The sequence below is a fragment of the Salvelinus namaycush genome, chromosome 26 (assembly GCF_016432855.1).
Source record: "Salvelinus namaycush isolate Seneca chromosome 26, SaNama_1.0, whole genome shotgun sequence".
NCBI lineage: Eukaryota > Metazoa > Chordata > Actinopteri > Salmoniformes > Salmonidae > Salvelinus > Salvelinus namaycush.
Window position 1 is genome coordinate 35,359,546 of NC_052332.1, and position 26,571 is coordinate 35,386,116.

Sequence of the window (26,571 nt, forward strand, 5' to 3'; positions counted from 1 at the left end):
TTAAACATAAGTCACCGAAAATAGATGTTGTGGTGGCAGCTGCAGAGAAGTTCTTGGGTGTACAAGATTTTATTGCAAAAGAATTACAAGGTGTGTAGAACGACAGCGTCCGTTCTCCCAGGCTGCCGACCTGGTGTAGGATCAGACAGGGCCAAAGTAGTGGAATAGTAGTGCGGTTTTAATGGGTGAAGGGCAGGTTTTCCCAAACTCGTTCCTGGGGACCCCAAGGGGTGCACATTTTGGTTTTTGCCCTATCACTATCTCCACAGCCGATTCAAATCATCAAAGCTTGATGATGAGTTGATTATTTGAATCAGCTGTGTAGTGCTAGGGCAAAAACCAGTTGCCATACCAGGCGGTGATGCAACCGGTCACGATGCTCTCGATGGTGCAGCTGTAGAACTTTTTGAGGATCTGGGGACCCATTCCAAATCTTTTCAGTTTCCTGAGGGGGAAAAGGTGTTGTCGTGCCCTCTTAACAACTGTCTTGGTGTGTTTGGACCATGATAGTTCGTTGGTGATGTGGACACCAAGGAAATGCTCGACCCGCTCCACTACAGCCGCGGGCCTGTTCGGCCCGCCTTTTCCTGTAGTCCACGATCAGCTCCTTTGTCTTGCTCACATTGAGGGAGAGGTTGTTGTCCTGGCACCACACTGCCAGGTCTCTGACCTCCTCCCTATAGGCTGTTTCATCGCTGTCGGTTATCAGGCCTACCACTGTTGTGTCGTCAAGAAATGTTATAATTTTTTTATGTTTTACAAATGTTTTATGTTTAATTTTTTTATGTTTTTATGTTTAGTTTTAGCTCACATAATATCATTTAAAAGTATGTATTAAGGTGTCAGTAATAGAATAAATGTGGAAAAAACAAATGTAGACATTAACAAATTTCTATAGCGTCCAAAATATTTGTTTACAACGGTGGAGGAGTGCCAAGATGGAGGCACTGTGGCTTCAACACAGCGCCCCCATTGGTCATCTAGTGCAAAGCATTGGATTCTATTAGTTACTATAGCCACAAGTCAAAATTGGCTATCGTAAAAATTCATGCAAACAAAAATTTGCTTTTCGGGCTTAGTTTAAAGTTAGCGTTAAGCATAAGGTTAGCAGTGTGGTTAAGGTTAGGTTTAAGATCAGATTAAAAAACATATATACATTTTAGAAATGGGCGTGGTTTATGACTTTGTGGCTGTGGTAACTAGTGATTACCGGGAAGACACTGACAGAGGATTTCTAAAATGGCGACATCTTTAGGAGCTAACACTTACAATAGACAAAATTGGGAAGACGCGGTATGTTTTAAGTGATATTTTTCAGTTAATCTGAAAGGAAAATGTAATATGTAATTGTTATTCTGCGATATTGATTGTGTCAATAAGCAGTGGTACCCGAGATACGTTTAGTGTTTTCCTGGGAGCTCGCTTAGCTAACTAACGTTAGCTAACTTTAATGACAAATCCGATGGTTTCTAGTTAGCTAAGTCGTTGCCCTTTTTAATAGTTAGCAAAATAAACATTCACAGCTGCGTAGCTAAAAATGTAATGTTCTTGAACTATTTAATCGATTATTCAAAGTAGCTAGCTAGCTATTTTTTTTAAATATCAGATTTTAGCTTTATCGTTAGCTAACCACGTTACTAGTAGCTACTGTATGTTAGCTAGCTAACGTTAATTGTTTTGTTTGTTGCCATCTTCCCTTCCACAGGATTTCCCCATTCTCTGCCAGACATGTCTTGGAGAGAATCCTTATATTCGAATGGTACGTTTAATCAATTCTCTGACTTCGGGTTAATGTTCTCTGGGAGCTAACTAACGTTAGCCCATTATCATGAGTATCCGTTCATTAACAGTTACATTACACATACCACAAGTCATTGGACGAAGAGCGTCTTCTGTAGGGGGAAGTTGTATTAAGATCCCCGACACTCAGTCAGAACATTAACACGTATCACTTGCGGTACGTTTTTGGAAGGACCTAGACTGTTATATATCAGCGATAAATAATTGTTTTTAAAAAAGGTGAATTGATACACACCTTCATAGGTTTAGTGTAGCCATATATCCATGTTTGGAGACGGAAGACAAGAGGTGACCACCTGTGCTAATTTGCGATCTCTCATGCGCCAAACACCTGTGTGTAAGCGTAACTCGGGAAGTGCAGCAGAAGTGTAGATTGTCAGATGGAGTCACCCGTAGCTGTATGGATCTGTTCAAAACCGCTACAATAAGTGCTTATTTTTGTTAAACCTATGTTTTTCTCTGATATAAGGTAAGGGCCATATAGTTGGAAAGCCATATCCCAAACATTGATTGACGTTTCTAAGCGTTAAAACACAGTGTCGTGACTGTAGCTCACTCGAGGCAGTCATGGGCAAAGCTAATGGCTGAGAACTGTTGGCAGAAGGCTGCCTAGAGTTTTCGAGAGCGAGGAGCTAACCACCTTTTTGCAAAATGTATGTCCATGTAGCTGAATCTTTAAATGACATGTCCTTCTACATATGGTAATTCAAAACAAGTACTCATCCTGTATCACAATCTGTTTTTTTTGCTAGACCAAGGAGAAGTATGGCAAGGAGTGCAAGGTAAGAAATTCACAAGTGCATTAATGCTCAATTGGATTAATCAGTCACAGTTACACATATAGCAGAGTTTTCCAACATAGGTTCTGAGGAGAAACCCTGTACATAAGTAGAGTACCCTGCTACAGAGTATGCCACTGCAATCTAAACCTTCACTGACCTCCTGCTTCCGCTATGTCCTCCTTAGATATGTGCCAGACCATTCACTGTGTTCCGATGGTGTCCTGGGACCCGCATGCGCTTCAAGAAGACAGAGGCGTGCCAGACGTGCAGCAAGATAAAGAATGTCTGTCAGACCTGCCTGCTGGATCTAGAGTATGGTGAGTCAACAAGGACAGGGTTTGGAACAGGTTATATCTGTACCATCCAGAGAATGACTACACACACACAGAGAGTTGTACAGGTATAAAAAAAATAAAAAATTGCATGTCCGACAAGTTCAGTGTGGATGTTAATTTTCATTACTCCTTCATCTAGGCTTGCCAATACAGGTCCGAGACACTGGTCTGTCAATCAAGGACGACGTGCCAAAATCAGATGTCAACAAGGAATACTACACACAGAACATGGAAAGAGAGGTGATGTATTTTCCCTTATTCAAGATCGAAGGTAGTTGGTAACATTATTATCTGAGTCCCGTGTGTAAACTTCTAATTGTGTGACGGCAGTAATGTTACCAGAGAGATCAATGTTTACATTCTGTCGTCTAGCCTAATTCTGCTTGCTTCATAAATATCCTTACAGTGTGTTCAATGCCAAGAAGGTTCAGATAGCACCCTTTGACCCTTCTCATTTTCCCTTCAAGATTCCAGACAATGTTTACTCGCCACGTCACATGACTTATTCATAAGGACCACCCAGAAATATCTGGTCTTTGGTCCTCTGGTCTTAGTTGTGGACCTTCCGTGGCCAGGTCATTTGTCATTATTTCAGTATTCATGAGATCTGGTAAATGAAATGGTTTAAATGGGGTGAAATGCATCCACTTGACATTCGCTCTCTCCTGACTGCAGATAGGGAACTCTGATGGTACCCGGCCGGTGGGTCTCCTGGGTAAGGCCCCCAGCTCTAGTGACATGCTGCTGAAGCTAGCCCGCACCACGCCTTACTACAAGAGGAACAGACCACACATCTGCTCCTTCTGGGTGAAGGGAGAGTGTAAGAGAGGAGAGGAGTGTCCTTACAGGTGAGCAACTTTCAACATCATGAAACCATAGGTGCAAAGAAATACGTGACACATGTTAAGCATCGGGCAGTTGTTGACTTATGAGCCAATGGAAAAAAAGTCAATGCAGTGGCACAGGTCTGGTTCTCTACATTGGCCAAGATAAGAAGATTGTTTCCAAGATGTTGACAGACGTTTTGCGTTAACTCTCATTATCTCTGAACTACTGCACTCCAGGCATGAGAAGCCAACTGATCCAGACGATCCCCTGGCAGACCAGAACATTAAGGACCGTTACTATGGTATCAACGACCCTGTAGCTGACAAGCTGCTGAAGAGAGCCTCCACCATGCCGAGACTGGACACTCCAGAGGACAAGTCCATCACTACACTGTACGTGGGGGGGCTCGGAGACTCCATCACAGACTCGGAGCTCAGGTGAGTGCCTGCCCAGAATAATGCATTTTTACTCCAAATGAAGCAGACTGGGCTCACTTACCAGGTAAGTTGATTGAAAACACATTCTCATTTACAGGAATGACCTGTGGAATAGTTACAGGGGAGAGGAGGGGGGATAAATGAGCCAATATAACTGCTTGTCCCCCAACAGGAACCATTTCTACCAGTTTGGGGAGATCCGAACCACCACCATCGTTCAGAGGCAGCAGTGTGCCTTCATCCAGTTTGCCACCCGTCAGGCTGCAGAGTTAGCTGCTGAGAAATCCTTCAACAAGCTCATTATCAACGGTCGCAGACTCAACGTCAAATGGGGCAGGTAAAGTACCATCCTATGATATGACAGTCTCATACATTTCCACCTGTGGTTCCTAATACTAGTGACAGGTGGCTGTGGCAGCAGGTACCTGTGTTTCTGTTGACTGATTGCTCTGTTATCACAGATATTGCAAGTAAAAACACCTCCAGTGTGACATGAGTTGATGTGATGGATTGACTGTGTGTTATTCTGTTCCAGGTCCCAGGGAGAGGGGGGAAGGAGGGACGGGAGAGGGGGGAAGGACGGAAGGGGAGAAGGGCTGACTGAGATGGGGCTGAAGCTAGAGCCTGTACCTGGATTGCCTGGAGGTGAGAGCTATACACAGGGAGATTCTCAATTTAATTTCCTTGTTTCCTAGCTACCTCTGTCTCTCACCTCATCCTCATTAGATGAGAAGGTCAGAGGATGAGGGACCTCAGACCTCTTCCAATGGGGTTTGAGAAGGAGGCTAGAAGAATGGAACCAGGGTTGTCGCGGTGACCGTATTATCACCACACCGGTAGTCATGACCGCAGTAAAATTCTACGTGACTCGGTCACGATAATCTCCTCTTGTGCCCTCAGGACATGCATTAGTAGTACCCAACTCGCTAACACTCATCAGGTCACTAATGATCTGGTACTCAGGACTCTATTGTCCCTCTAACCACTCTGACATCAATGCAATCGAAATCACATCAAACACTTATCATCGAAACAGTACGTGCTTTTAAAACTCACCTCACTGTGATTGATTAATTTAAAGAAAGAAGTTCAATTAATTAATTAAAATAATGATTGCGCTGTTATACAATACATGGCCTACTGTAGGGCTGGGCGATATGATGATATACAGTTGAAGTCGGAAGTTTACATACACCTTAGCCAAATACATTTAAACTCAGTTTTTCACAATTCCTGACATTTAATCCTAGTAAAAATTCCCTGTCTTAGGTTAGGATCACCACTTTATTTTAAGAATGTGAAATGTCTGAATAATAGTAGAGAATGATTTATTTCAGCTTTTATTTCGTTCATCACATTCCCAGTGGGTCAGAAGTTTACATACACTCAATTAGTATTTGGTAGCATTGCCTTTAAAATGTTTAACTTGGGTCAAACATTTTGGGTAGCTTCCCACAATAAGTTGGGTGAAATTTGGCCCATTCCTCCTGACAGAGCTGGTGTAACTGAGTCAGGTTTGTAGGCCTCCTTGCTCGCACACGCTATTTCAGTTCTGCTCACAAATGTTCTACAGGGTTGAGGTCATGGCTTTGTGATGGCCACTCTAATACCTTGACTTTGTTGTCCTTAAGCCATTTTGCCACAACTTTGGAAGCATGCTTGGGGTCATTGTCCATTGGGAAGACCCATTTGGGAACAAGCTTTAACTTCCTGACTGATGTCTTGAGATGTTGCTTCAATATTGGTTGGGATGGTGTTCTTCGGTTTGCAAGCCTCCCCCTTTTTCCTCCAAACATAACGATGGTCATTATGGCCAATCAGTTCCATTTTTGTTTCATCAGACCAGAGGACATTTCTCCAAAAAGTACAATCTTTGTCCCCATGTGCAGCTGCAAACCGTGGTCTGGTTATTTTATGGCGGTTTTGGAGCAGTGGCTTCTTTCTTGCTGAGCAGCCTTTCAGGTTATGTTGATATAGGACTCGTTTTACTGTTGGTATAGATACTTTTGTACCTGTTTCCTCCAGCATCTTCACAAGGTCCTTTGCTGTTGTTCTGGAATTGATTTCACTTTTCGCACCAAAGTACGTTCATCTCTAGGAGACAGAACGCGTCTCCTTCCTGAGCAGTATGACGGCTGCGTCGTCTCATGGTGTTTATACTTGCGTACTATTGTTTGGACGTGGTACCTTCAGGCGTTTGGAAAATGCTCCCAAGGATGAACCAGACTTGTGGAGGTCTACAAAAAAAAATGCTGATTTCTTTTGATTTTCCCATGATGTCAAGCAAAGAGACACTGATTTTGAAGGTTGGCCTTGAAATACATCCACAGGTACACCTCCAATTGACTCAAATGCTGTCAATTAGCCTTTCAGAAGCTTCTAAAGCCATGACATCATTTTCTGGAATTTTCCAAGCTGTTTAAAGGCACAGTCAACTTAGTGTATGTAAACTTCTGACCCACTGGAATTGTGATACATTGAAATAGTCTGTCTGTAAACAATTGTTGGAAAAATTACTTGTGTCATGCACAAAGTAGATGTCCTAACCGACTTACCAAAACTATAGTCTGTTAACAAGAAATTTGCAGAGTGGTTGATAAACGAGTTTTAATATCTCCAACCTAAGTAAGTGTATGTAAACTTCTGATTTCAACTGTATATCGTGGGATGACATTTTTCTATCGTTTAATATTATGCTCTATCGTTTATTTAGTTGTTGCAAATCACACGATACTGCAATATTTTAGTCAATTGGACTTCGCTTTGCGTGGAAGGAAATTTGCAACACAAACAAACATGAAGGAGAGTGAACGTGACAGAGCACGGAGACACAGAGCTCGTACCTAACAGAGGGGCTACTTCGGTTGCATGGGCGTGGTTTGGGTATGAACAGTCTGACACGGACCAGAAATCCCTCCTCTGCAAAATATGCCACAGGCCGGTCCCGACAACAGGCTCAAACACCACTAACTTCCTTTACCACCTACGCAAGAATCATGTGAAACAGTATGGAGAAAGTCTACAGATGAGACCCAAAAAAACTACAGTTGAGTGCTCAAAACAAACCCCAGACTCAGACGTTGCAAGAGGCTTTTTCACGCAACACACCATATGGCAAAGAATCACGAAGATGAAAGGAGATAGCAGCTGCCGTTAAAACTTACGTCTGCAAAGACATGGCACCAATTTACACGGTCGAGAAACGGGTTTCGTGAGTTGGTGCAAACACCCGACCCAAGGTGCCAAATGCAAATACATTTTATTTGTTAATTCAAAATGTAAAAGGAATAGGCCTGTTTGTGTGGTCATTTTATATAATATTCATTGAATTTACAGAATGTCTATATCGTGATATGTATCGTTATCGGGATATGAAATGACCTATATCGGGAAATTAGATTTTTGGCCATGTCGCCCAGCCCTAGCCTACTGCATATTACACACGGCATAAAAATGACTGGTTTGAGATCTCTTTGGAACATTATTGGTCTAGCATAAATTAAATACATTCAGCCTATAGTTAATTTGTATTTGAATAGCCTAGTAATAGGGCATGTTTTTATGTTTTCATAATTAACAGGTTGAAACATTTACCTTTTTAGCTACAGAATATCTCATCAGAGTTTCCATTTCCTCTTTTCACGTTTCTTCCACCAGCGTGAAGAGAGTGGGGCTGTCAACAGTTTAATGATTTTTTTGTTGTTGTGAAAACACGTTACTATTTGTGTTCCTGAGCAGACTTCACTTGGTTTCCCAAATTAAGTATTGGGTAGCTGCAGGAACATGTTTGAAGAGCCCATGGCATACAGAGTGCAGCCTGAGGCAAGGAACAGAGCACACGCTTTAAACACCTTCTTTTTTTTTACTACTTTCTCAAATCATCCATAGCCTATAGTCCCATCATGCAGCCCATATATGTTTTGGTTTCTAAGGTTTGTATCATTCACAACTAGAGTTGGCAAATAACTCTAAATCTACAGTTTCGGACCTGTTTCAAATGATAACTTTTACACTCAACATAGCCAATTCGTATGCATGCATTCTCGCACCAGAATGGGGAAACTGTCCTTTATTATTTATTCAGCTAAGTTCAATTATATTCGTCTTACTATAAAATAATGGCACTTACAAGCATATATTTTCAGCTAAACGAACCAGCCTACAGCGTCATGCATAGCCAGATAGCATACAGGAGGCCAACTCATTCTGTTCTTCTGAAATCCATTTTCTTCATATCATGTTTCTTTAGACCTGACAAAAATAATGGATTTATTGTGATGGTGTATATTGCATTGATTTATTAGACTTGTCGACGTTCCAAAGGTACGCATCAGCGACTTGTATGTGTGGAGGCCTGGAGATGCTAAACATGTTTATGCATGGGTAACCGGTTAATAACGCTCTATTACATTCCCCCAAAAAATCCCAGTCGTGCAACAAAGCGCCTATGCAAAACCCTCACTCTGTCACTCGAACGTATTCCAGCTTCCGCCTGCCAGCTGGAAGTCTTTGCTAGTAGGTGTGCGTGTAGGCTATCTGCTCCTCCCCTCTGAAGCCTAGGTTACTGAAGCCTAGGTTACTGAAGCCTAGGTTACTGAAGCCTAGGTTACTGAAGCCTAGGTTACTGAAGCCTAGGTTACTGTAGCCTACTGATGACGTTACAAGCATGATTCAGAAATGAGGGAGAGATGTTTTAAAAGAATGGATTAACTTTTTCAATGCTAGTTAAGGATACTATAGTTATATGTTTCACATTGGATTTATTAACTACAAAAAGTTAAGATGTGTTTCTAATTCTTGTGCTCCTCTGTACACACAAGCTTGCTAACGATTGCTCTGGTCCAATGTTAAACCAACTCGGAAGTTCAGACATTCAAAGTTCCTCCATAGAAACCCCTCCGTAGGGGTAATTCTGTGGGACTAATTCAGATAATGCATGTCATAAAAAGATACCCAGCGCTTCAAGGTAAGCTTCCTCCATCTTCTCGCAAAATTTCAGTTGCATCTCGCGGCATACACTGTAACTGGCAGCACAGTGCGTGGGTTTGTCATGATTAAACCATGCTGAATAACAGAAATCATGCTGTTATGGCAAAATACAACTTTCCTATACAGATTAAATTGCTTACCCACTCCATAGCAAGCTACTCTAGCCCCACTAATTGGTGAAGTATTTTAATGGTTTAGAGGTTTAAAAAGGAACAATATCAACCAGTACGTTTTTGGGGGTTCGAACCGGTTGCTGGTAGGAGCAGTGGAACGGAATAAAAAATATAATGGTTCTGCTCATAATGAAACGATTTGAAAATAATTTCGGTTTCAACCCGAGTAAAACCCTCACAGACATTTTACCATACTCTTCCAGTAATGTGACTTGTCAATACTGACCCTCTCTGTGTGTCCTGCAGCGCTACCTCCACCGCCTGTGGATGAAGACACCCCTACCAACTACTTCAACCTGGGCCCAAACTCAGCTCCTCCTGTCATGAACATCAGTCTACCCCCACCCCCTGGTGTGGCTATGCCCCCCCCTCCAGGTAAAACAAGAACCTCCCTCCAGAAGTGGACCACAAATAAAACATTTTTTTAAAGTGTTTTCATTGTGTTGTCCTCTGAAGTACAGATAGACAGTAAATTAGGACAAGTTTATTTTTGTATCCCCCTCAACTAAGATTTTATAGCCTGTGGTGTTTCTTTCCCTACAGGCTTTGGGCCACCCATGTTCCACTCCATGGACCCCATGGGGATGCCCCCTCCCATGGGCATGAGGCCCCCTGGTCATGTCCACTACCCCTCCCAGGATCCACAGCGCATGGGTGCACACGCCAGCCGTCACGGAGGCTCCTAGACCCTCGTACCTCACTGTTTATGAATAACATCGTGATAATTTGACCAATTTCGCCCTATTAATAACCGACACAGTGACTATAGTCACAGTTCACAGATGTGAGATGCTTCTTTTATATAAGCGTAATGGAGAAGAACCTCTGTTTTGTGCACCAGCAAGGTCTTGCTCGTTAGGAAACTGGAGTGCTGAACAGTATAGTTTTAAATGATTCGTTATACCTTCCTCCATCGAACCTACAGGTAACTGCCAAAATAAAGGAAACAAAGTGTCTTAATAGGGCGTTGGGCCACCACAAGCCAGAACCGCTTCAATGCGCCTTGGCATAGAACTCTACAAGCGTCTGGAACTTTATTGGAGGGATGCGACACCCATTCTTCCACAAGAAATTCATTCATTTGGTGTTTTGTTGATGGTGGTGGAAAACGCTGTCTGACGCAGCTCCAGAATCTCCCGTACGTGTTCAATTGGGTTGAGACCTGGTGACTGAGACACACACACATTTTAAACCCCCTATGCTCCTATGAGACGCCTTTTTTTTTTTTTTCAAAGTCACTGATCTCTTCTAACCATGGTAGCCAAAATAATGGGCAACTGAGCATTTTTATGCATGATGGGAAGTTAATTGCTTAATGAACTCAGTAACACCTGTGTGGAAACACCTGCTTTCAATACACTTTGTATCCCTCATTTTCTAAAGTGTTTCCTTTATTTTGGCAGTTACGTGTATGTTCTGTCTCTGGCTTGTAGATTTGAAAGGGGGGAGGGTTACGTTTGCAAGTTGTGCATATTGTACTGAACCTTATAGAAGAGAATGTCACCATTTCTACAAATGTTTTTTCCTTATAAACCATTTTATGCAGAATTGTCAGATGTTAACGGTCTTCAGAACATCCAATTGTTAAGACCATTTTACTTCTATGTGGTGGCACTATTATCTAAGATTGATAAAGGTGTCCATGACTCCACAGCATTGTCAACGTCTTTTATTATAACTGTGAAAAGTGTATGGTTCACGTTTTTTGCTTCATTAAACATATTATCCTTTCTTTTAAAGTGTTTTTTTAATTTTTTGTAATAGCACAATTGAACAAGTTGTGACCTTGATGCAGTATGACCTGGTCTAAGACATGGTGGATATCATTAGCTGTGGCAGAACAAGACAAGGAGAGAACATTATTTTTCTAAAGTGATTACATGCTAGAAAATTGCACATTAGTATCCACTATTTGGACTTGCAGTTCATGTCTGTAAGAGTGTAACGAGGTTATCTAAAGCTGTCATGGAGCACGTTCGACATTGAAGCCGACTTTACAGGAGAGTCGAGACTGATCAACAAATCACCTTCCAGCATAAATAACTAAATATTATTTGTAGGTCAGTCAGTCACAAGTTACCCATGATGCTCTCCGTCACAGCCATGGGCTCAGAGGTCTGAAGTCTCTGTTTCAGCAGTGTAGTGGGCAGCCCAGCCCCTTGGGGTGCGGTTGAAGTTGGGCCGGTCACATATGCTCTCCCAGGTTCGACTCGGTTCAGTATGGGCCTGCAGGAGCTCAAACCCAGGCAGGGGGAACATCCTCACACTACCTGCTGTCCCCCCAAATGGCATCGGGGCCCTACAGAAATACATGGGTGTCAGGATCTACAGTTAGTAAGTAAAACGAATTCCCAGGCCGACAAGGTAAAAATCTGTCATTCTGCCCCTGAGCAAGGCAGTTAACCCACTGTTCCCCGGGCGCCGAAGACATGGATGTCGATTAAGGCGGCCTCCTGCACCTCTGATTCAGAGGGGTTGGGTTAAATGCGGAAGACATATTTCAGTTGAATAAATTGTTGGACATCTGACTAGGTATCCCCCTTTCCCTAAACCACAGATTAAATTAAATGTATCTGATCAAAAGGCCTCTGGTGTGTGTGTGGGTCATGGTAGCATGGTGAGTAGATTCTCAAAGTTTAATGACTCAAACAGATGACTAGTTCTGATTAGTAATTTACCTTTGTATCTTGATATAAATCTGTCTTGAGTGTTTTCTAGAGTTGTGTGGGCATCAGCTTACAGACTGTGTTTTAAAATAGATGCTTTACTCAGTGGCCCAGTCTGGTGTGAGCCAGCGCCAGATTCTGGTTTCACAAGCAGACAGCCTTTTAGAAAGAGGTTTCAGAAGCCAGCCAAGGAGGAAACCAGAGGCCTAAAACATTCTTTGACTGTACTGAAAGGTTGACTCTTGAGTATTTCTCAAAAACACACACTTTGGTTAGTCAACCACAAGCTTTGTGGTGGTGTAGGGAGTGGTCAAGGGCAGGCTATAGAGCCAGTCACTTGGGCTCACCTGTTGAAGCACCTGTAGTTGTTTGGGGTGAGCTTCTGTGGCAGCTCAGGGAGATGGGCAGAGATGGCAGACAGCAGCTTGTCACTGTTACCGTTCTGGTCCTGAATCTGCCATGGGGAGCAGTAGGACTTGGGAATCACAGTGACGTTGAACCTCTCATGAGGAACTTCTTTCAGAGGCCCATTGTAACCTTTGAGGGAGAGGTGGATTGTTATTGTAGGGGTAGTACCCTGTCCCCTTCCATCAGACAGACAGACACTCTCACACTCAGTTACCTGGGGCCAGGACACTGGGGTTTCCCTTACTGGCTATTGTGTTCTTCAGGGATCTCACTAGGCTGTTTCTTCCTGGTTGTCCAATATAGACCTCTGTGTGGTAATTATTCTTCCCCCCTTGTAAGGCTCCCTGGTTGTGTGTACTGCTATGGTCTGGCTGCTGGGGGTCGAGGGGCACCACCCTGTGAGTGTCTGGTGCTACGTTCTCCAAGGTGAACCTCTCCACCCTCTTCTGTCTCTCCTGGTACATTCTGGAACCTCTGTTAGACCGCAGGTTAAGCTCTTCCATCATCACGTCCCGAGGAACGCTGATCTTCTTTCCCAGGTCAAAGTGCTCTGAGGTGTCAGCAACACAGAGACAAGAGAACATACAAAGGCAGACACGTAGATAGTGTAGACAGATGAACAATCAAATAAGTAGAGAGGTAAACACAGACTAACGTATCAATATCCTCCAGTCTATTGACTTGACTGTAGTGACCTCTTTACCTTACAAGCAAAGTCACTGCCCAAGCTGGAGTTGGATTCATTCAAAGTTCTCTATGTCTTCTGTGTTCAATAGAATATGGCTAACTGGCTCTAACAGTACATGACTGAATTTCAGACACATCATACAGCTAACCTCTCACTGTTTGTAACAGTATCTGATTCTGGCACATTGAGTTCTGTTTTCAGACCCTGATTGAGGATGGTTACTTCAGGAAGGTGTTTGATTGCTGGAGATGTTTAATCATTAAACATGACACTTGTAGGAGTATGGGACATGCTGTTCTTGTTATGAGGTAGTGTATGTTGGATTCATGGCTCTGCCCCACCCTGCTACTATGAGTCACACCTCGCCTCAGCATAATGATATTCCTCCCCTGGAGTGATATACATTACTGGGTTCTCGCTCCCTTCACTCCCTCATAATTCACAACTCTCACAGTTGAGCTCAGAAGTAATGCCGTTTGCCCTGTTGAGCTTGAATATATGAACTTTTCTGGATTGAAAGGGAAACAAAAGATACTGGAATTCTCCTATAAAATAATAATGCAATGTGGCCTTCTTTTTCAATAGCTCGTCCTGAGTCTTGACTCCCTCTGTGGACTGTGGTGGTTGCCATACCTCCTTGTTTTTCCATGCACAGTTCCTGGACCAACTGTTTCCTCTGCTTGGCCAGGTCACAGTCTGGTTCCTGCATCGTCCCTGTCAATAGGATTACACCCTGCCATCAGAGACTAGTGTCATTACACCCTGCCATCAGAGAGCAGTATGATTACACCCTGCCATCAGAGACTAGTATGATTACACCCTGCCATCAGAAACTAGTATGATTACACCCTGCCATCAGAGACTAGTGTCATTACACCCTGCCATCAGAGAGCAGTATGATTACACCCTGCCATCAGACTAGTATGATTACACCCTGCCAGCAGAGACTAGTGTGATTACACCCTGCCATCAGACTAGTGTGATTACACCCTGCCATCAGAGACTAGTATTATTACACCCTGCCATCAGAGACTAGTATGATTACACCCTGCCATCAGAGAGCAGTGTGATTACACCCTGCCATCAGAGAGCAGTGGGATTACACCCTGCCATTAGAGAGCAGTATGATTACACCCTGCCATCAGACTAGTATGATTACACCCTGCCATCAGACTATTGGGATTACACCCTGCCATCAGACTAGTATGATTACACCCTGCCATCAGACTATTATGATTACACCCTGCCATCAGAGAGCAGTATGATTACACCCTGCCATCAGAGAGCAGTATGATTACACCCTGCCATCAGAGAGCAGTATGATTACACCCTGCCATCAGAGACTAGTATGATTACACCCTGCCATCAGACTAGTATGATTACACCCTGCCATCAGAGAGCAGTATGATTACACCCTGCCATCAGAGAGCAGTATGATTAACCCTGCCATCAGAGAGCAGTATGATTACACCCTGCCATCAGACTAGTATGATTACACCCTGCCATCAGACTAGTATGATTACACCCTGCCATCAGACTAGTATGATTACACCCTGCCATCAGAGACTAGTATGATTACTCCCTGCCATCAGAGAGTAGTGGGATTACACCCTGCCATCAGACTAGTATGATTACACCCTGCCATCAGAGACCAGTGGGATTACACCCTGCCATCAGACTAGTATGATTACACCCTGCCATCAGAGACTAGTATGATTACACCCTGTCATCAGACTAGTATGATTACACCCTGCCAGCAGAGAGTATGATTACACCCTGCCATCAGAGAGCAGTATGATTACACCCTGCCATCAGACCAGTGGGATTACACCCTGCCGTCAGAGACCAATATGATTACACCCTGCCATCAGAGACTAGTATGATTACACCCTGCCATCAGAGACTAGTATGATTACACCCTGCCATCAGACTAGTATGATTACACCCTGCCATCAGAGACCAGTGGGATTACACCCTGCCATCAGAGAGCAGTATGATTACACCCTGCCATCAGAGACCAATATGATTACACCCTGCCGTCGGAGAGCAGTATGATTACACCCTGTCATCAGAGAGCAGTGGGATTACACCCTGCCATCAGAGAGCAGTATGATTACACCCTGCCGTCAGAGACCAATATGATTACACCCTGCCATCAGAGAGCAGTATGATTACACCCTGCCGTCAGAGACTAGTATGATTACACCCTGCCACCAGACTAGTATGATTACACCCTGCCATCAGAGACTAGTATGATTACACCCTGCCATCAGAGAGCAGTATGATTACACCCTGCCATCAGAGACCAATATGATTACACCCTGCCGTCAGAGAGCAGTATGATTACACCCTGTCATCAGAGACCAGTGGGATTACACCCTGCCATCAGAGAGCAGTATGATTACACCCTGCCATCAGAGAGCAGTATGATTACACGCTGCCATCAGAGAGTAGTATGATTACACCCTGCCAGCAGAGAGTAGTATGATTACACCCTGCCATCTGAGACTATTGGGAGTACACCCTGCCATCAGAGACTAGTGTGATTACACCCTGCCAAACGGAGACTAGTATGATTACACCCTGCCATCAGAGAGTTGTATGATTACACCCTGCCATCAGAGAGTTGTATGATTACACCCTGCCATCAGAGACTAGTGGGATTACACCCTGCCATCAGAGACTAGTATGATTACACCCTGCCATCGGAGAGCAGTATGATTACACCCTGCCATCAGAGAGCAGTATGATTACATCCTGCCATCAGAAAGCAGTATGATTACACCCTGCCATCAGAGACTAGTATTATTACACCCTGCCATCAGAGAGCAGTATGAATACACCCTGCCATCAGAGAGCAGTATGATTACACCCTGCCATCAGAGGCTAGTGTGATTACATCCTGCCATCAGAGAGCAGTATGATTACACCCTGCCATCAGAGACTAGTATGATTACACCCTGCCATCAGAGACTAGTATGATTACATCCTGCCATCAGAGAGTTGTAGGATTACACCCTGCCATCAGAGAGTTGTAGGATTACACCCTGCCATCAAAAACTAGTATGATTACATCCTGCCATCAGAGAGTTGTATTATTACACCCTGCCATCAGAGACTAGTATGATTACATCCTGCCATCAGAGAGTTATAGGATTACACCCTGCCATCAGAGACTAGTATGATTACATCCTGCCATCAGAGAGTTGTAGGATTACACCCTGCCATCAGAGAGTAGTATTATTACACCCTGCCATCAGAGAGCAGTATGATTACATCCTGCCATCAGAGAGTTGTAGGATTACACCCTGCCATCAGAGAGTTGTAGGATTACACCCTGCCATCAGAGACTAGTGTGATTACACCCTGCCATCAGAGAGTTGTAGGATTACACCCTGCCATCAGAGAGTTGTAGGATTACACCCTGCCATCAGAGAGCAGTATGATTACATCCTGCCATCAGAGAGTTGTAGGATTACACCCTGCCATCAAAGACTAGTATGATTACACCCTGCCACCAGAGACTAGTATGATTACACCCTGCCATCAAAGACTAGTAGGATTACACCCTGCCATCAGAGACTAGTATGATTACACCCTGCCACCAGAGACTAGTATGATTACACCCTGCCATCAAAGACTAGTAGGATTACACCCTGCCATCAGAGACTAGTATGATTACACCCTGCCATCAAAGACTAGTAGGATTACACCCTGCCATCAGAGACTAGTATTATTACACCCTGCCATCAGAGACTAGTATGATTACACCCTGCCAAAAGGAGACTATTATGATTACACCCTGCCATCAGAGAGTAGTGTGATTACACCCTGCCATCAGAGACTAGTGTGATTACACCCTGCCATCAGAGAGTAGTATGATTACACCCTGCCATCAGAGAGTAGTATGATTACACCCTGCCATCAGAGAGTAGTATTATTACACCCTGCCATCAGAGACTAGTATGATTACACCCTGCCATCAGAGACTAGTATGATTACACCCTGCCATCAGAGAGTAGTATTATTACACCCTGCCATCAGAGACTAGTATGATTACACCCTGCCATCAGAGACTAGTATGATTACACCCTGCCATCAGAGACTAGTATGATTACACCCTGCCATCAGAGAGTAGTATGATTACACCCTGCCATCAGAGACTAGTATGATTACACCCTGCCATCAGAGACTAGTATGATTACACCCTGCCATCAGAGACTAGTATGATTACACCCTGCCATCAGAGACTAGTATGATTACACCCTGCCATCAGAGAGTAGTATGATTACACCCTTCCATCAGAGACTAGTATGATTACACCCTGCCATCAGAGAGTAGTATGATTACACCCTGCTATCAGAGAGCAGTATGATTACACCCTGCCATCAGAGAGTAGTATGATTACACCCTGCCATCAGAGACTAGTATGATTACACCCTGCCATCAGAGACTAGTATGATTACACCCTGCCATCAGAGAGCAGTATGATTACACCCTGCCATCAGAGAGCAGTATGATTACACCCTGCCATCAGAGAGTAGTATTATTACACCCTGCCATCAGAGAGCAGTATGATTACACCCTGCCATCAGAGAGCAGTATGATTACACCCTGCCATCAGAGAGTAGTATTATTACACCCTGCCATCAGAGAGTAGTATGATTACACCCTGCCATCAGAGAGTTGTATGATTACACCCTGCCATCAGAGACTAGTATGATTACACCCTGCCATCAGAGACTAGTATTATTACACCCTGCCATCAGAGACTAGTATGATTACACCCTGCCATCAGAGAGTATGGCAGATAGAAACAGTCTCTGTAAGCATGTGTTGTTCTTATGTTATAAGGGGGCGGCAGATAGCCTAGTGGTGAGAGCGTTGAGACCAGTAACCGATCGAATCCCCGAGCTGACAAGGTAAAAATCTGTCGTTCTGCCCGTGAGCATTAACCCAGCGTTCCTCGGGCACTGAAGACGTGGATGTCGATTATGGCAGCCCCCCATACCTGTCTGATTCAGAGGGGTTGGGTTAAATGCGGAAGACACATTTCAGTTGATGGCATTCAGTTGTACAACTGACTAGGTATCTCCCTTTCCCCTAATCTTGTTACTACATAAAAATCCAGCTTAGTAACAAGTAAACATCCAGAGATATGACAAGTAAACTGGTCACAGCCAAGCCATTCTGTCGAATGTCACGCAGCGTACAATGTATATAGAACATGAGTTATACCGGAGTTATACAGTAATAATGTGAGACTAACCGACAGAACAGATCCTTGTGTCATCATGATGTCTTACCTGCTATTGAAATTCCAGAACTACCTCCAGATATCAGCAAACTCACTCCTGAATGAGGCTGTAAGAAACTGTTTAATAATTGCTTATGTCTCTTTATTCAAGGCAGAGGTTCCTTTGCTAGTGGAAGACTGGGTTCTGACGGTCGGACCACCCACCTTAGATCACAGGCTTATTTTAGTGAATGGTGGTCACTAGTCAGAGTGTGCTCCTCACATTATCCCCGATAATAAAAACATGATCTAGCTGACACAGACCCTGAGTGGACACCATAGTCCAGGGGTATTCAAATCTTACCTTACGAGGTCCACAGTCTAAATCAGTCCCTGATACGAGGGAAGAATTAAAAGAAGCAGTGGAACTGGCATCAAGGTCAATAGAATTTAAGGGCCATAGTCTATAAAGACACAGATACTATTCTCTCAGTTGTTCACTGTGCCCTCATCGTGTGTGTGACCTACATTTTACTGAATAGTCTTCAGGAATATACAGTACATTAATGTACAATGAATTTGACACAGACCAAATCGTTTTTTTTGTGTGTTTACCATTCCTGCCTCAAGTGTAATGACGACAGTGCCCACTGTGCGGCAGCACTGACTTACTGTCTGACAACAAGGCAACCAGTGACAGGCGATGGAATGGTGCTTGTCTACATTAATGGTACAAAGCAAGCATATCACATCAAGTATGAAGAGATTCTTCCAATTCAATATTTATTTGATATCACAGTCTCAATTCACACAATATAGATTTATTGTATTTTTTTTTTTTTACAAACAGTGAAACCACACAAACTACAAAATCTAACCTTTTTTTGTGAGTGTATGAATGAAGCCTTAAACTAAAGAGAGATGTTCTACTCAAAACGTTGCTGGGCTATTCGCCCATTACACGCTCTGTCCCTTGTTTTTACTTGTGCTCTTCAAGGATCGTTTTTTTCTTTCATCGACTAAATCAAAGAAAGTATCATTCCAGAGCAGTGGCAATAACCCTTAATGGGACCGGGAGTTGTGATTTTTCTCTTGTTGATGGTCTCTGTGAACCCAAAATCTTCCATCCATTTTCTTGTGGCTGGATTTGAAAAGCCAGCAAGCTCTCAAATGTTTTGGGGACATCTTCAGAGAGAAGGCTTCATCTATAAAACCTGTCACCATTGCATTGGGTGTCAACATATGTACGTGAAACACTCAAAAGTGTGTTTAAAAAGCATCACGTTGGGTATTCAGGGGTTAGTCATCTCTCTTCTTATTTACAATGTTGTTGGAAATCCAGTTCATGCCGTCCTGTGAAAACAAATACATCACATATACACATGAAATATTCCAAGCTACAGAATTTCCCAAAGCAATCAAAGCATACACCGGTTGTAAATGTATACTGTACTGTGTTACGTATGGTCATAGGACATCATGCCTGACCTCCTGACCTGATCCTCCAGCACAGTACTCAGGGGCAGATGATAATCTGGAGCTTTACACGGCATCCATGTTGTGTCACGACAATGAGGCAAAACATTTGTCGACCCCCCCACCAGTTTGTTTTCGCTCTTAATTTCCCCCCTACTGAGATGTTGCTCCGACAACCCTACTGTAAACTGTAATGACAGAATCTCCTGCACAGTATGTGAGACGATCTGAAAATATTAGGAAAAGATTCTACTAATGACATGGTGGCCAGCAGAGAATAACTTCTGATTCTCCTGTGGGCTCTCAATTATTTTACTACATGAACAGAGTGAGAAGAGGATATTTTCTACAGTGCAGACAGGCTGCACTTCCCCTTCTGTACCACATGAAGAGGAATAGAACATGAACTGATATCGGATGATGCCTTTAATATCTGTCTTGTAAATCCTAGAGGATGATACAGTACTGTTGTTATTTTATATCATGATACGGTGTCCATCTAACTTCATAAAACTGATATGATTTGTCCTATTTTGAGAGAGATGTTGTGGCCTACCTGTACACCCTCTCCAGAGACAGCTGAGCAGGCCTGGATCTGCCACGCCCGGTCGCGGTATGTGTGCAGGTTCAGGCCCTCTGCGATCTCGCTGGCGGGCGAGGCCGTGGCCAAGTCCTGCTTGTTAGCAAAGATGAGCACCGGAACCCCCTTCAGGTTCTCCTCATCAATCAGCTCTGATAGTTCCTGAGAGATCAAAGGACCAGCAGTGTTATCTGACTCAGAGCTGAACAAAGTCTTGGAGACTACATCTGTGTTGCCAGCACTTCAAGGTTTGCATGTCCACTGTTAATATGCAAAGCTTACTGTTAACATTAACGTTACACAAGACAACACTTGTGGAATAGGGTATAACAGCTATTTCAGTTGGTCTCACCAGTCCTGTTTCTTCAAACCGCTTCTTGTCTGTACTGTCTATGACATATATCTGGAGGATAGAGAAAAGAGGAAAGAAGAATAATGAATCAAACTGAGACATTTATTATCTTGTAACATAAATAAGTTTGATTCTCTATTCGGTTTCTAGCTTTTATTGAGATTGAAGATTCTGAAGTAAACTAATGCCCAGTTTTTTCCCCCAACCAATAGAACAGGCTGTAGTCTAAATCTAAACGGTAGTTAATGGAAACTATTTTACTCTCTGAAACAGATTACAGATATACAGTGGGGCAAAAAAGTATTTAGTCAGCCACCAATTGTGCAAGTTCTCCCACTTAAAAAGATGAGAGAGGCCTGTAATTTTCATCATAGGTACACTTCAACTATGACAGACAAAATTAGATAAAAAATCCAGAAAATCACATTGTAGGATTTAATGAATTTATTTGCAAATGATGGTGGAAAATAAGTATTTGGTCAATAACAAAAGTTTATCTCAATACTTTGTTATATACCCTTTGTTGGCAATGACAGAGGTCAAACGTTTTCTGTAAGTCTTTTCTGTAAGGTTTTCACACACTGTTGCTGGTATTTTGGCCCATTCCTCCATGCAGATCTCCTCTAGAGCAGTGATGTTTTGGGGCTGTTGCTGGGCAACACGGACTTTCAACTCCCTCCAAAGATTTTCTATGGGGTTGAGATCTGGAGACTGGCTAGGCCACTCCAGGACCTTGAAATGCTTCTTACGAAGCCACTCCTTCGTTGCCCGGGCGGTGTGTTTGGGATCATTGTCATGCTGAAAGACCCAGCCACGTTTCATCTTCAATGCCCTTGCTGATGGAAGGAGGTTTTCACTCAAAATCTCATGATACATGGCCCTATTCATTCTTTCCTTTACACGGATCAGTCGTCCTGGTCCCTTTGCAGAAAAACAGCCCCAAAGCATGATGTTTCCACCCCCATGCTTCACAGTAGGTATGGTGTTCTTTGGATGCAACTCAGCCCTCTTTGTCCTCCAAACACGACGAGTTGAGTTTTTACCAAAAAGTTATATTTTGGTTTCATCTGACCATATGACATTCTCCCAATCTTCTTCTGGATCATCCAAATGCTCTCTAGCAAACTTCAGACGGGCCTGGACATGTACTGGCTTAAGCAGGGGGACACGTCTGGCACTGCAGGATTTGAGTCCCTGGCGGCGTAGTGTGTTACTGATGGTAGGCTTTGTTACTTTGGTCCCAGCTCTCTGCAGGTCATTCACTAGGTCCCCCCGTGTGGTTCTGGGATTTTTGCTCACCGTTCTTGTGATCATTTTGACCCCACGGGGTGAGATCTTGCGTGGAGCCCCAGATCGAGGGAGATTATCAGTGGTCTTGTATGTCTTCCATTTCCTAATAATTGCTCCCACAGTTGATTTCTTCAAACCAAGCTGCTTACCTATTGCAGATTCAGTCTTCCCAGCCTGGTGCAGGTCTACAATTTTGTTTCTGGTGTCCTTTGACAGCTCTTTGGTCTTGGCCATAGTGGAGTTTGGAGTGTGACTGTTTGAGGTTGTGGACAGGTGTCTTTTATACTGATAACAAGTTCAAACAGGTGCCATTAATACAGGTAACGAGTGGAGGACAGAGGAGCCTCTTAAAGAAGAAGTTACAGGTCTGTGAGAGCCAGAAATCTTGCTTGTTTGTAGGTGACCAAATACTTATTTTCCACCATAATTTGCAAATAAATTCATAAAAAATCCTACAATGTGATTTTCTGGATTTTTTTTTCTCATTTTGTCTGTCATAGTTGAAGTGTACCTATGATGAAAATTACAGGCCTCTCTCATCTTTTTAAGTGGGAGAACTTGCACAATTGGTGGCTGACTAAATACTTTTTTGCCCCACTGTAATAAGACAAAATAAAATGAGAAAAGTGCTAACATAATTTACACACCAACAAATCTGTGTTTTCCAGATATTTCTTCCAGAAGGGCCGGATCTTCCTCTGTCCTCCGATGTCCCACACGTTCAGTTTCATTCCGTGAGACGTGAGACTCTTAATGTTGAAGCCCTTTGGCATCAATGGAGAAGCAAAATTCATTGATCTAACACAGTTTAGCAGAACACAGCTTTATTCTGTTACTAGTGGCTCTAAATAAGCATTTATTTATAACATCATTTTATTAGAACCAAATCCTGACATGACCAGAAAGACAGATACAATGATATAAAACTTGAACCTCGATTTGTTACCTGGAGCTTACAAAATGCGTGTTGCACCCTATCTGACTTTATGGTTAAGTAATCTTCAACCCCCGGATTAAAGTCTCAGCCTAGTCTCTATTCTTAGTCTAGCTAAATGTATAATTGCAAATGTGCTATTTTCTGCGACAGAGGGACTGCACAAACCAACCGGCTGTGATGCTTTGCTACCAGATAACATGGTATGAAGAAGAACCAAGTCAAGCATCACTTCTGTGGTATTTTGAGACATATGAACATCTTATTTGATGTGTTAAAGTCCAGATTGGAGTATACTACTTGTCTACTTCCAGAGCCGCGTAGCGTTTGACCTGGAGTGTCCTGACCCTGGTACAGTCATCTAAGACATTGATATGATCAGAGATCAGATTTTGAATAGGCAGGTAAAAAAAATGCTTCTATTGAGTAAGTGCCATTATGTGGTACGTTGCCTTGGGCAACAACCTGAGGGAGGAAGTGTCACAGGGTTGTCATTACAAAACTACATGGCCTGCTTATGTAAGTTCAGAGCACGCCAGGATCGGATCTGACCTGTGTGGGAGTAATGGTGTTGACATCCTCGGATGATAGCTGTTTTAGCAGCGTTGTTTTGCCAGCGTTGTCTAGACCCAGGAGGACTATCCGAAGTTCCTGTTCTGTGGTTCCTTTTAATTTCTGTAGCACCGAAAAGAACCCCTGAGCGAAATGAGACAGAATAGGATATTACAAACAGACACAGAAAGCAATTAGGAAGCTTGTAAGGGACTACTATGTAGTTTATTTGCAGAGAAAGTGTCAACTCATCAGTTAGCTTCTTATTAAAAAGGGAAAACAATCTGTCCCTGAATCACGCTCTAGGACTCATCAACATGTACATTCCCATCAAACTCAAAGATCAGCAGAAAGTAGCAACGCTGGATTACCTTTTGAACTTCTCCCATGTTGAATGATGTGCTTCAGAAGGCAGGAAAGAGGACAGGTAAGAGACAAAGACTCATTCTATGGTGAATCGTCAGAGTTGAGCACAGTGTTGTCCAGCAGGTACCCTGTAAATAGGCCTACAGATAGATCCCTGGTCCCCCTTATGTCCGTTTGAATAGTCCAGAGCCGGGTGGAGTCATCTCCTGCTTGGCCTCCCTCAGGAGGAGGAGGTGGGGGCCAGGGAGGGATTAGGGGGCCCCGATTAGCCCTCCCTGTTGTGCACGCCTTTCCTCCGCCTCCATTGGCTTCCGCCCCTCCCTTGCTCTTCCAGGTCCTCCCTTCCATGCATTAAAGACTTTACCTGGATTATCCTCCCCACCACCTGTTACAGGACACCCAGGGTTCTCCATCACTCTGAACTACCACCTGTTACAGGACACCCAGGGTTCTCCATCACTCTGAACCACCACATGTTACAGGACACCCAGGGCTCTCCATCACTCTGAACCACCACCTGTTACAGGACACCCAGGGTTCTCCATCACTCTGAACCACCACATGTTACAGGACACCCAGGGCGATCCATCACTCTGAACCACCACCTGTTACAGGACACCCAGGGCGATCCATCACTCTGAACCACCACCTGTTACAGGACACCCAGGGTTCTCCATCACTCTGAACTACCACCTGTTACAGGACACCCAGGGTTCTCCATCACTCTGAACCACCACATGTTACAGGACACCCAGGGCGATCCATCACTCTGAACCACCACCTGTTACAGGACACAAAGGACTCTCCATCACTCTGAACTACCACCTGTTACAGGACACCCAGGGTTCTCCATCACTCTGAACCACCACCTGTTACAGGACACCCAGGGTTCTCCATCACTCTGAACCACCACCTGTTACAGGACACCCAGGGTTCTCCATCACTCTGAACCACCACCTGTTACAGGACACCCAGGGTTCTCCATCACTCTGAACTACCACCTGTTACAGGACACCCAGGGTTCTCCATCACTCTGAACCACCACCTGTTACAGGACACCCAGGGCGATCCATCACTCTGAACCACCACCTGTTACAGGACACCCAGGGTTCTCCATCACTCTGAACCACCACCTGTTACAGGACACCCAGGGTTCTCCATCACTCTGAACCACCACCTGTTACAGGACACCCAGGGTTCTCCATCACTCTGAACCACCACATGTTACAGGACACCCAGGGCGATCCATCACTCTGAACCACCACCTGTTACAGGACACAAAGGACTCTCCATCACTCTGAACTACCACCTGTTACAGGACACCCAGGGTTCTCCATCACTCTGAACCACCACATGTTACAGGACACCCAGGGTTCTCCATCACTCTGAACCACCACCTGTTACAGAACACAAAGGACTCTCCATCACTCTGAACCACCACCTGTTACAGGACACCCAGGGTTCTCCATCACTCTGAACCACCACATGTTACAGGACACCCAGGGCGATCCATCACTCTGAACCACCACCTGTTACAGGACACAAAGGACTCTCCATCACTCTGAACTACCACCTGTTACAGGACACCCAGGGTTCTCCATCACTCTGAACCACCACATGTTACAGGACACCCAGGGTGATCCATCACTCTGAACCACCACCTGTTACAGGACACCCAGGGTTCTCCATCACTCTGAACCACCACCTGTTACAGGACACCCAGGGTTCTCCATCACTCTGAACCACCACCTGTTACAGGACACCCAGGGTTCTCCATCACTCTGAACCACCACCTGTTACAGGACACCCAGGGCGATCCATCACTCTGAACCACCACCTGTTACAGGACACCCAGGGTTCTCCATCACTCTGAACTACCACATGTTACAGGACACCCAGGGTTCTCCATCACTCTGAACCACCACCTGTTACAGGACACCCAGGGTTCTCCATCACTCTGAACCACCACCTGTTACAGGACACCCAGGGCGATCCATCACTCTGAACCACCACCTGTTACAGGACACCCAGGGCGATCCATCACTCTGAACCACCACCTGTTACAGGACACCCAGGGTTCTCCATCACTCTGAACCACCACATGTTACAGGACACCCAGGGTTCTCCATCACTCTGCTGGAAGAAGGAAAATATCTGCCTTATTTTGCTTTATTCTGGTCTCTGCCCATTATCCTCTAAGCCGTGATCCTTCTCCATAGTCTGCTTTCCTCAAAAATCTTGGTTTACTGTTTCAATGTTTCAAACATTGTTTCTGTGTTTTCCTTACGTAAGACAATAAAACAAAACATGTTGAGTCAGAATGACATACTGTATGACCATTCATTCATTGGTGACCAAAACCTTTGATTCCTCTGAGTCATGCTCATACAGCTGGAGAACAGTGGAGGCTGCTGAGGAGAGGAAAGATACATTTAGAAAGAGATATATAATTCATTCGTAGAGGAAGGCTGAAAAATAAGTTGAAGAATTAGAAAGTATTTTATCAACATTTATCAATACTTAAAGAAACGTGTGTAGTGTGAACATGAGTCTTGACAGGGGTCTAACAACAAGCCCAATACCTCTCAATGGAGATAATGAAATACATTTGGTAGAATTCTCAATCAAGTGGTGAGGTAGGTAGGTGTGTTGAGCTCTACACTAATGCTGTCCCTCTTG

The 26,571-nt window shown here is 44.0% G+C and overlaps 3 protein-coding genes across 3 annotated transcripts; 1 reads left to right on the forward strand and 2 right to left on the reverse strand.

The window, feature by feature from the left end:
* Positions 1-1,210: 1,210 nt before the first annotated feature.
* LOC120021520 (pre-mRNA-splicing factor RBM22) lies at positions 1,211-10,480 on the forward strand. Its single transcript, XM_038965310.1, has 11 exons — positions 1,211-1,293; positions 1,706-1,759; positions 2,553-2,582; positions 2,767-2,899; positions 3,057-3,157; positions 3,593-3,765; positions 3,982-4,182; positions 4,355-4,519; positions 4,718-4,827; positions 9,591-9,719; positions 9,888-10,480. The coding sequence occupies exons 1-11, from the start codon at positions 1,240-1,242 to the stop codon at positions 10,028-10,030; spliced, it is 1,293 nt and encodes a 430-aa protein (XP_038821238.1). The 5' UTR covers positions 1,211-1,239; the 3' UTR covers positions 10,031-10,480.
* Positions 10,481-11,453: 973 nt separating this feature from the next.
* On the reverse strand, positions 11,454-13,815 carry LOC120021114 (myozenin-2-like). Its single transcript, XM_038964753.1, has 4 exons — positions 13,740-13,815; positions 12,633-12,968; positions 12,358-12,547; positions 11,454-11,643 (listed from the first exon to the last, which is right to left on the reverse strand). The coding sequence occupies exons 1-4, from the start codon at positions 13,813-13,815 to the stop codon at positions 11,454-11,456; spliced, it is 792 nt and encodes a 263-aa protein (XP_038820681.1).
* Positions 13,816-19,251: 5,436 nt separating this feature from the next.
* Positions 19,252-23,915, reverse strand: LOC120021909 (ADP-ribosylation factor-like protein 3). Its single transcript, XM_038965747.1, has 6 exons — positions 23,898-23,915; positions 23,527-23,670; positions 22,688-22,804; positions 20,751-20,801; positions 20,375-20,560; positions 19,252-19,695 (listed from the first exon to the last, which is right to left on the reverse strand). Exons 1-6 carry the CDS (start codon positions 23,913-23,915, stop codon positions 19,642-19,644), a joined length of 570 nt encoding a protein of 189 aa, XP_038821675.1. The 3' UTR covers positions 19,252-19,641.
* Positions 23,916-26,571: the final 2,656 nt, after the last annotated feature.

Excerpts from the sequence above, each read along its gene's own strand:
- LOC120021520 (XM_038965310.1), top strand. The coding sequence starts at position 1,240 with ATGGCGACATCTTTAGGAGCTAACACTTACAATAGACAAAATTGGGAA. Across the intron at positions 1,294-1,705 it reads GACAAAATTGGGAAGACGCG|GATTTCCCCATTCTCTGCCA; the intron begins GTATGTTTTAAG and ends TCCCTTCCACAG. Across the intron at positions 3,766-3,981 it reads GGAGAGGAGTGTCCTTACAG|GCATGAGAAGCCAACTGATC; the intron begins GTGAGCAACTTT and ends ACTGCACTCCAG.
- LOC120021114 (XM_038964753.1), bottom strand. The coding sequence starts at position 13,815 with ATGCAGGAACCAGACTGTGACCTGGCCAAGCAGAGGAAACAGTTGGTC. Across the intron at positions 12,548-12,632 it reads CCCCAGTGTCCTGGCCCCAG|GTTACAATGGGCCTCTGAAA; the intron begins GTAACTGAGTGT and ends TCTCCCTCAAAG. Across the intron at positions 11,644-12,357 it reads AACTACAGGTGCTTCAACAG|GGCCCCGATGCCATTTGGGG; the intron begins GTGAGCCCAAGT and ends GTATTTCTGTAG.
- LOC120021909 (XM_038965747.1), bottom strand. Across the intron at positions 20,802-22,687 it reads TGGAAAACACAGATTTGTTG|ATATATGTCATAGACAGTAC; the intron begins GTGTGTAAATTA and ends TCTATCCTCCAG. Across the intron at positions 19,696-20,374 it reads TCTCTGGAGAGGGTGTACAG|GACGGCATGAACTGGATTTC; the intron begins GTAGGCCACAAC and ends TTGTTTTCACAG.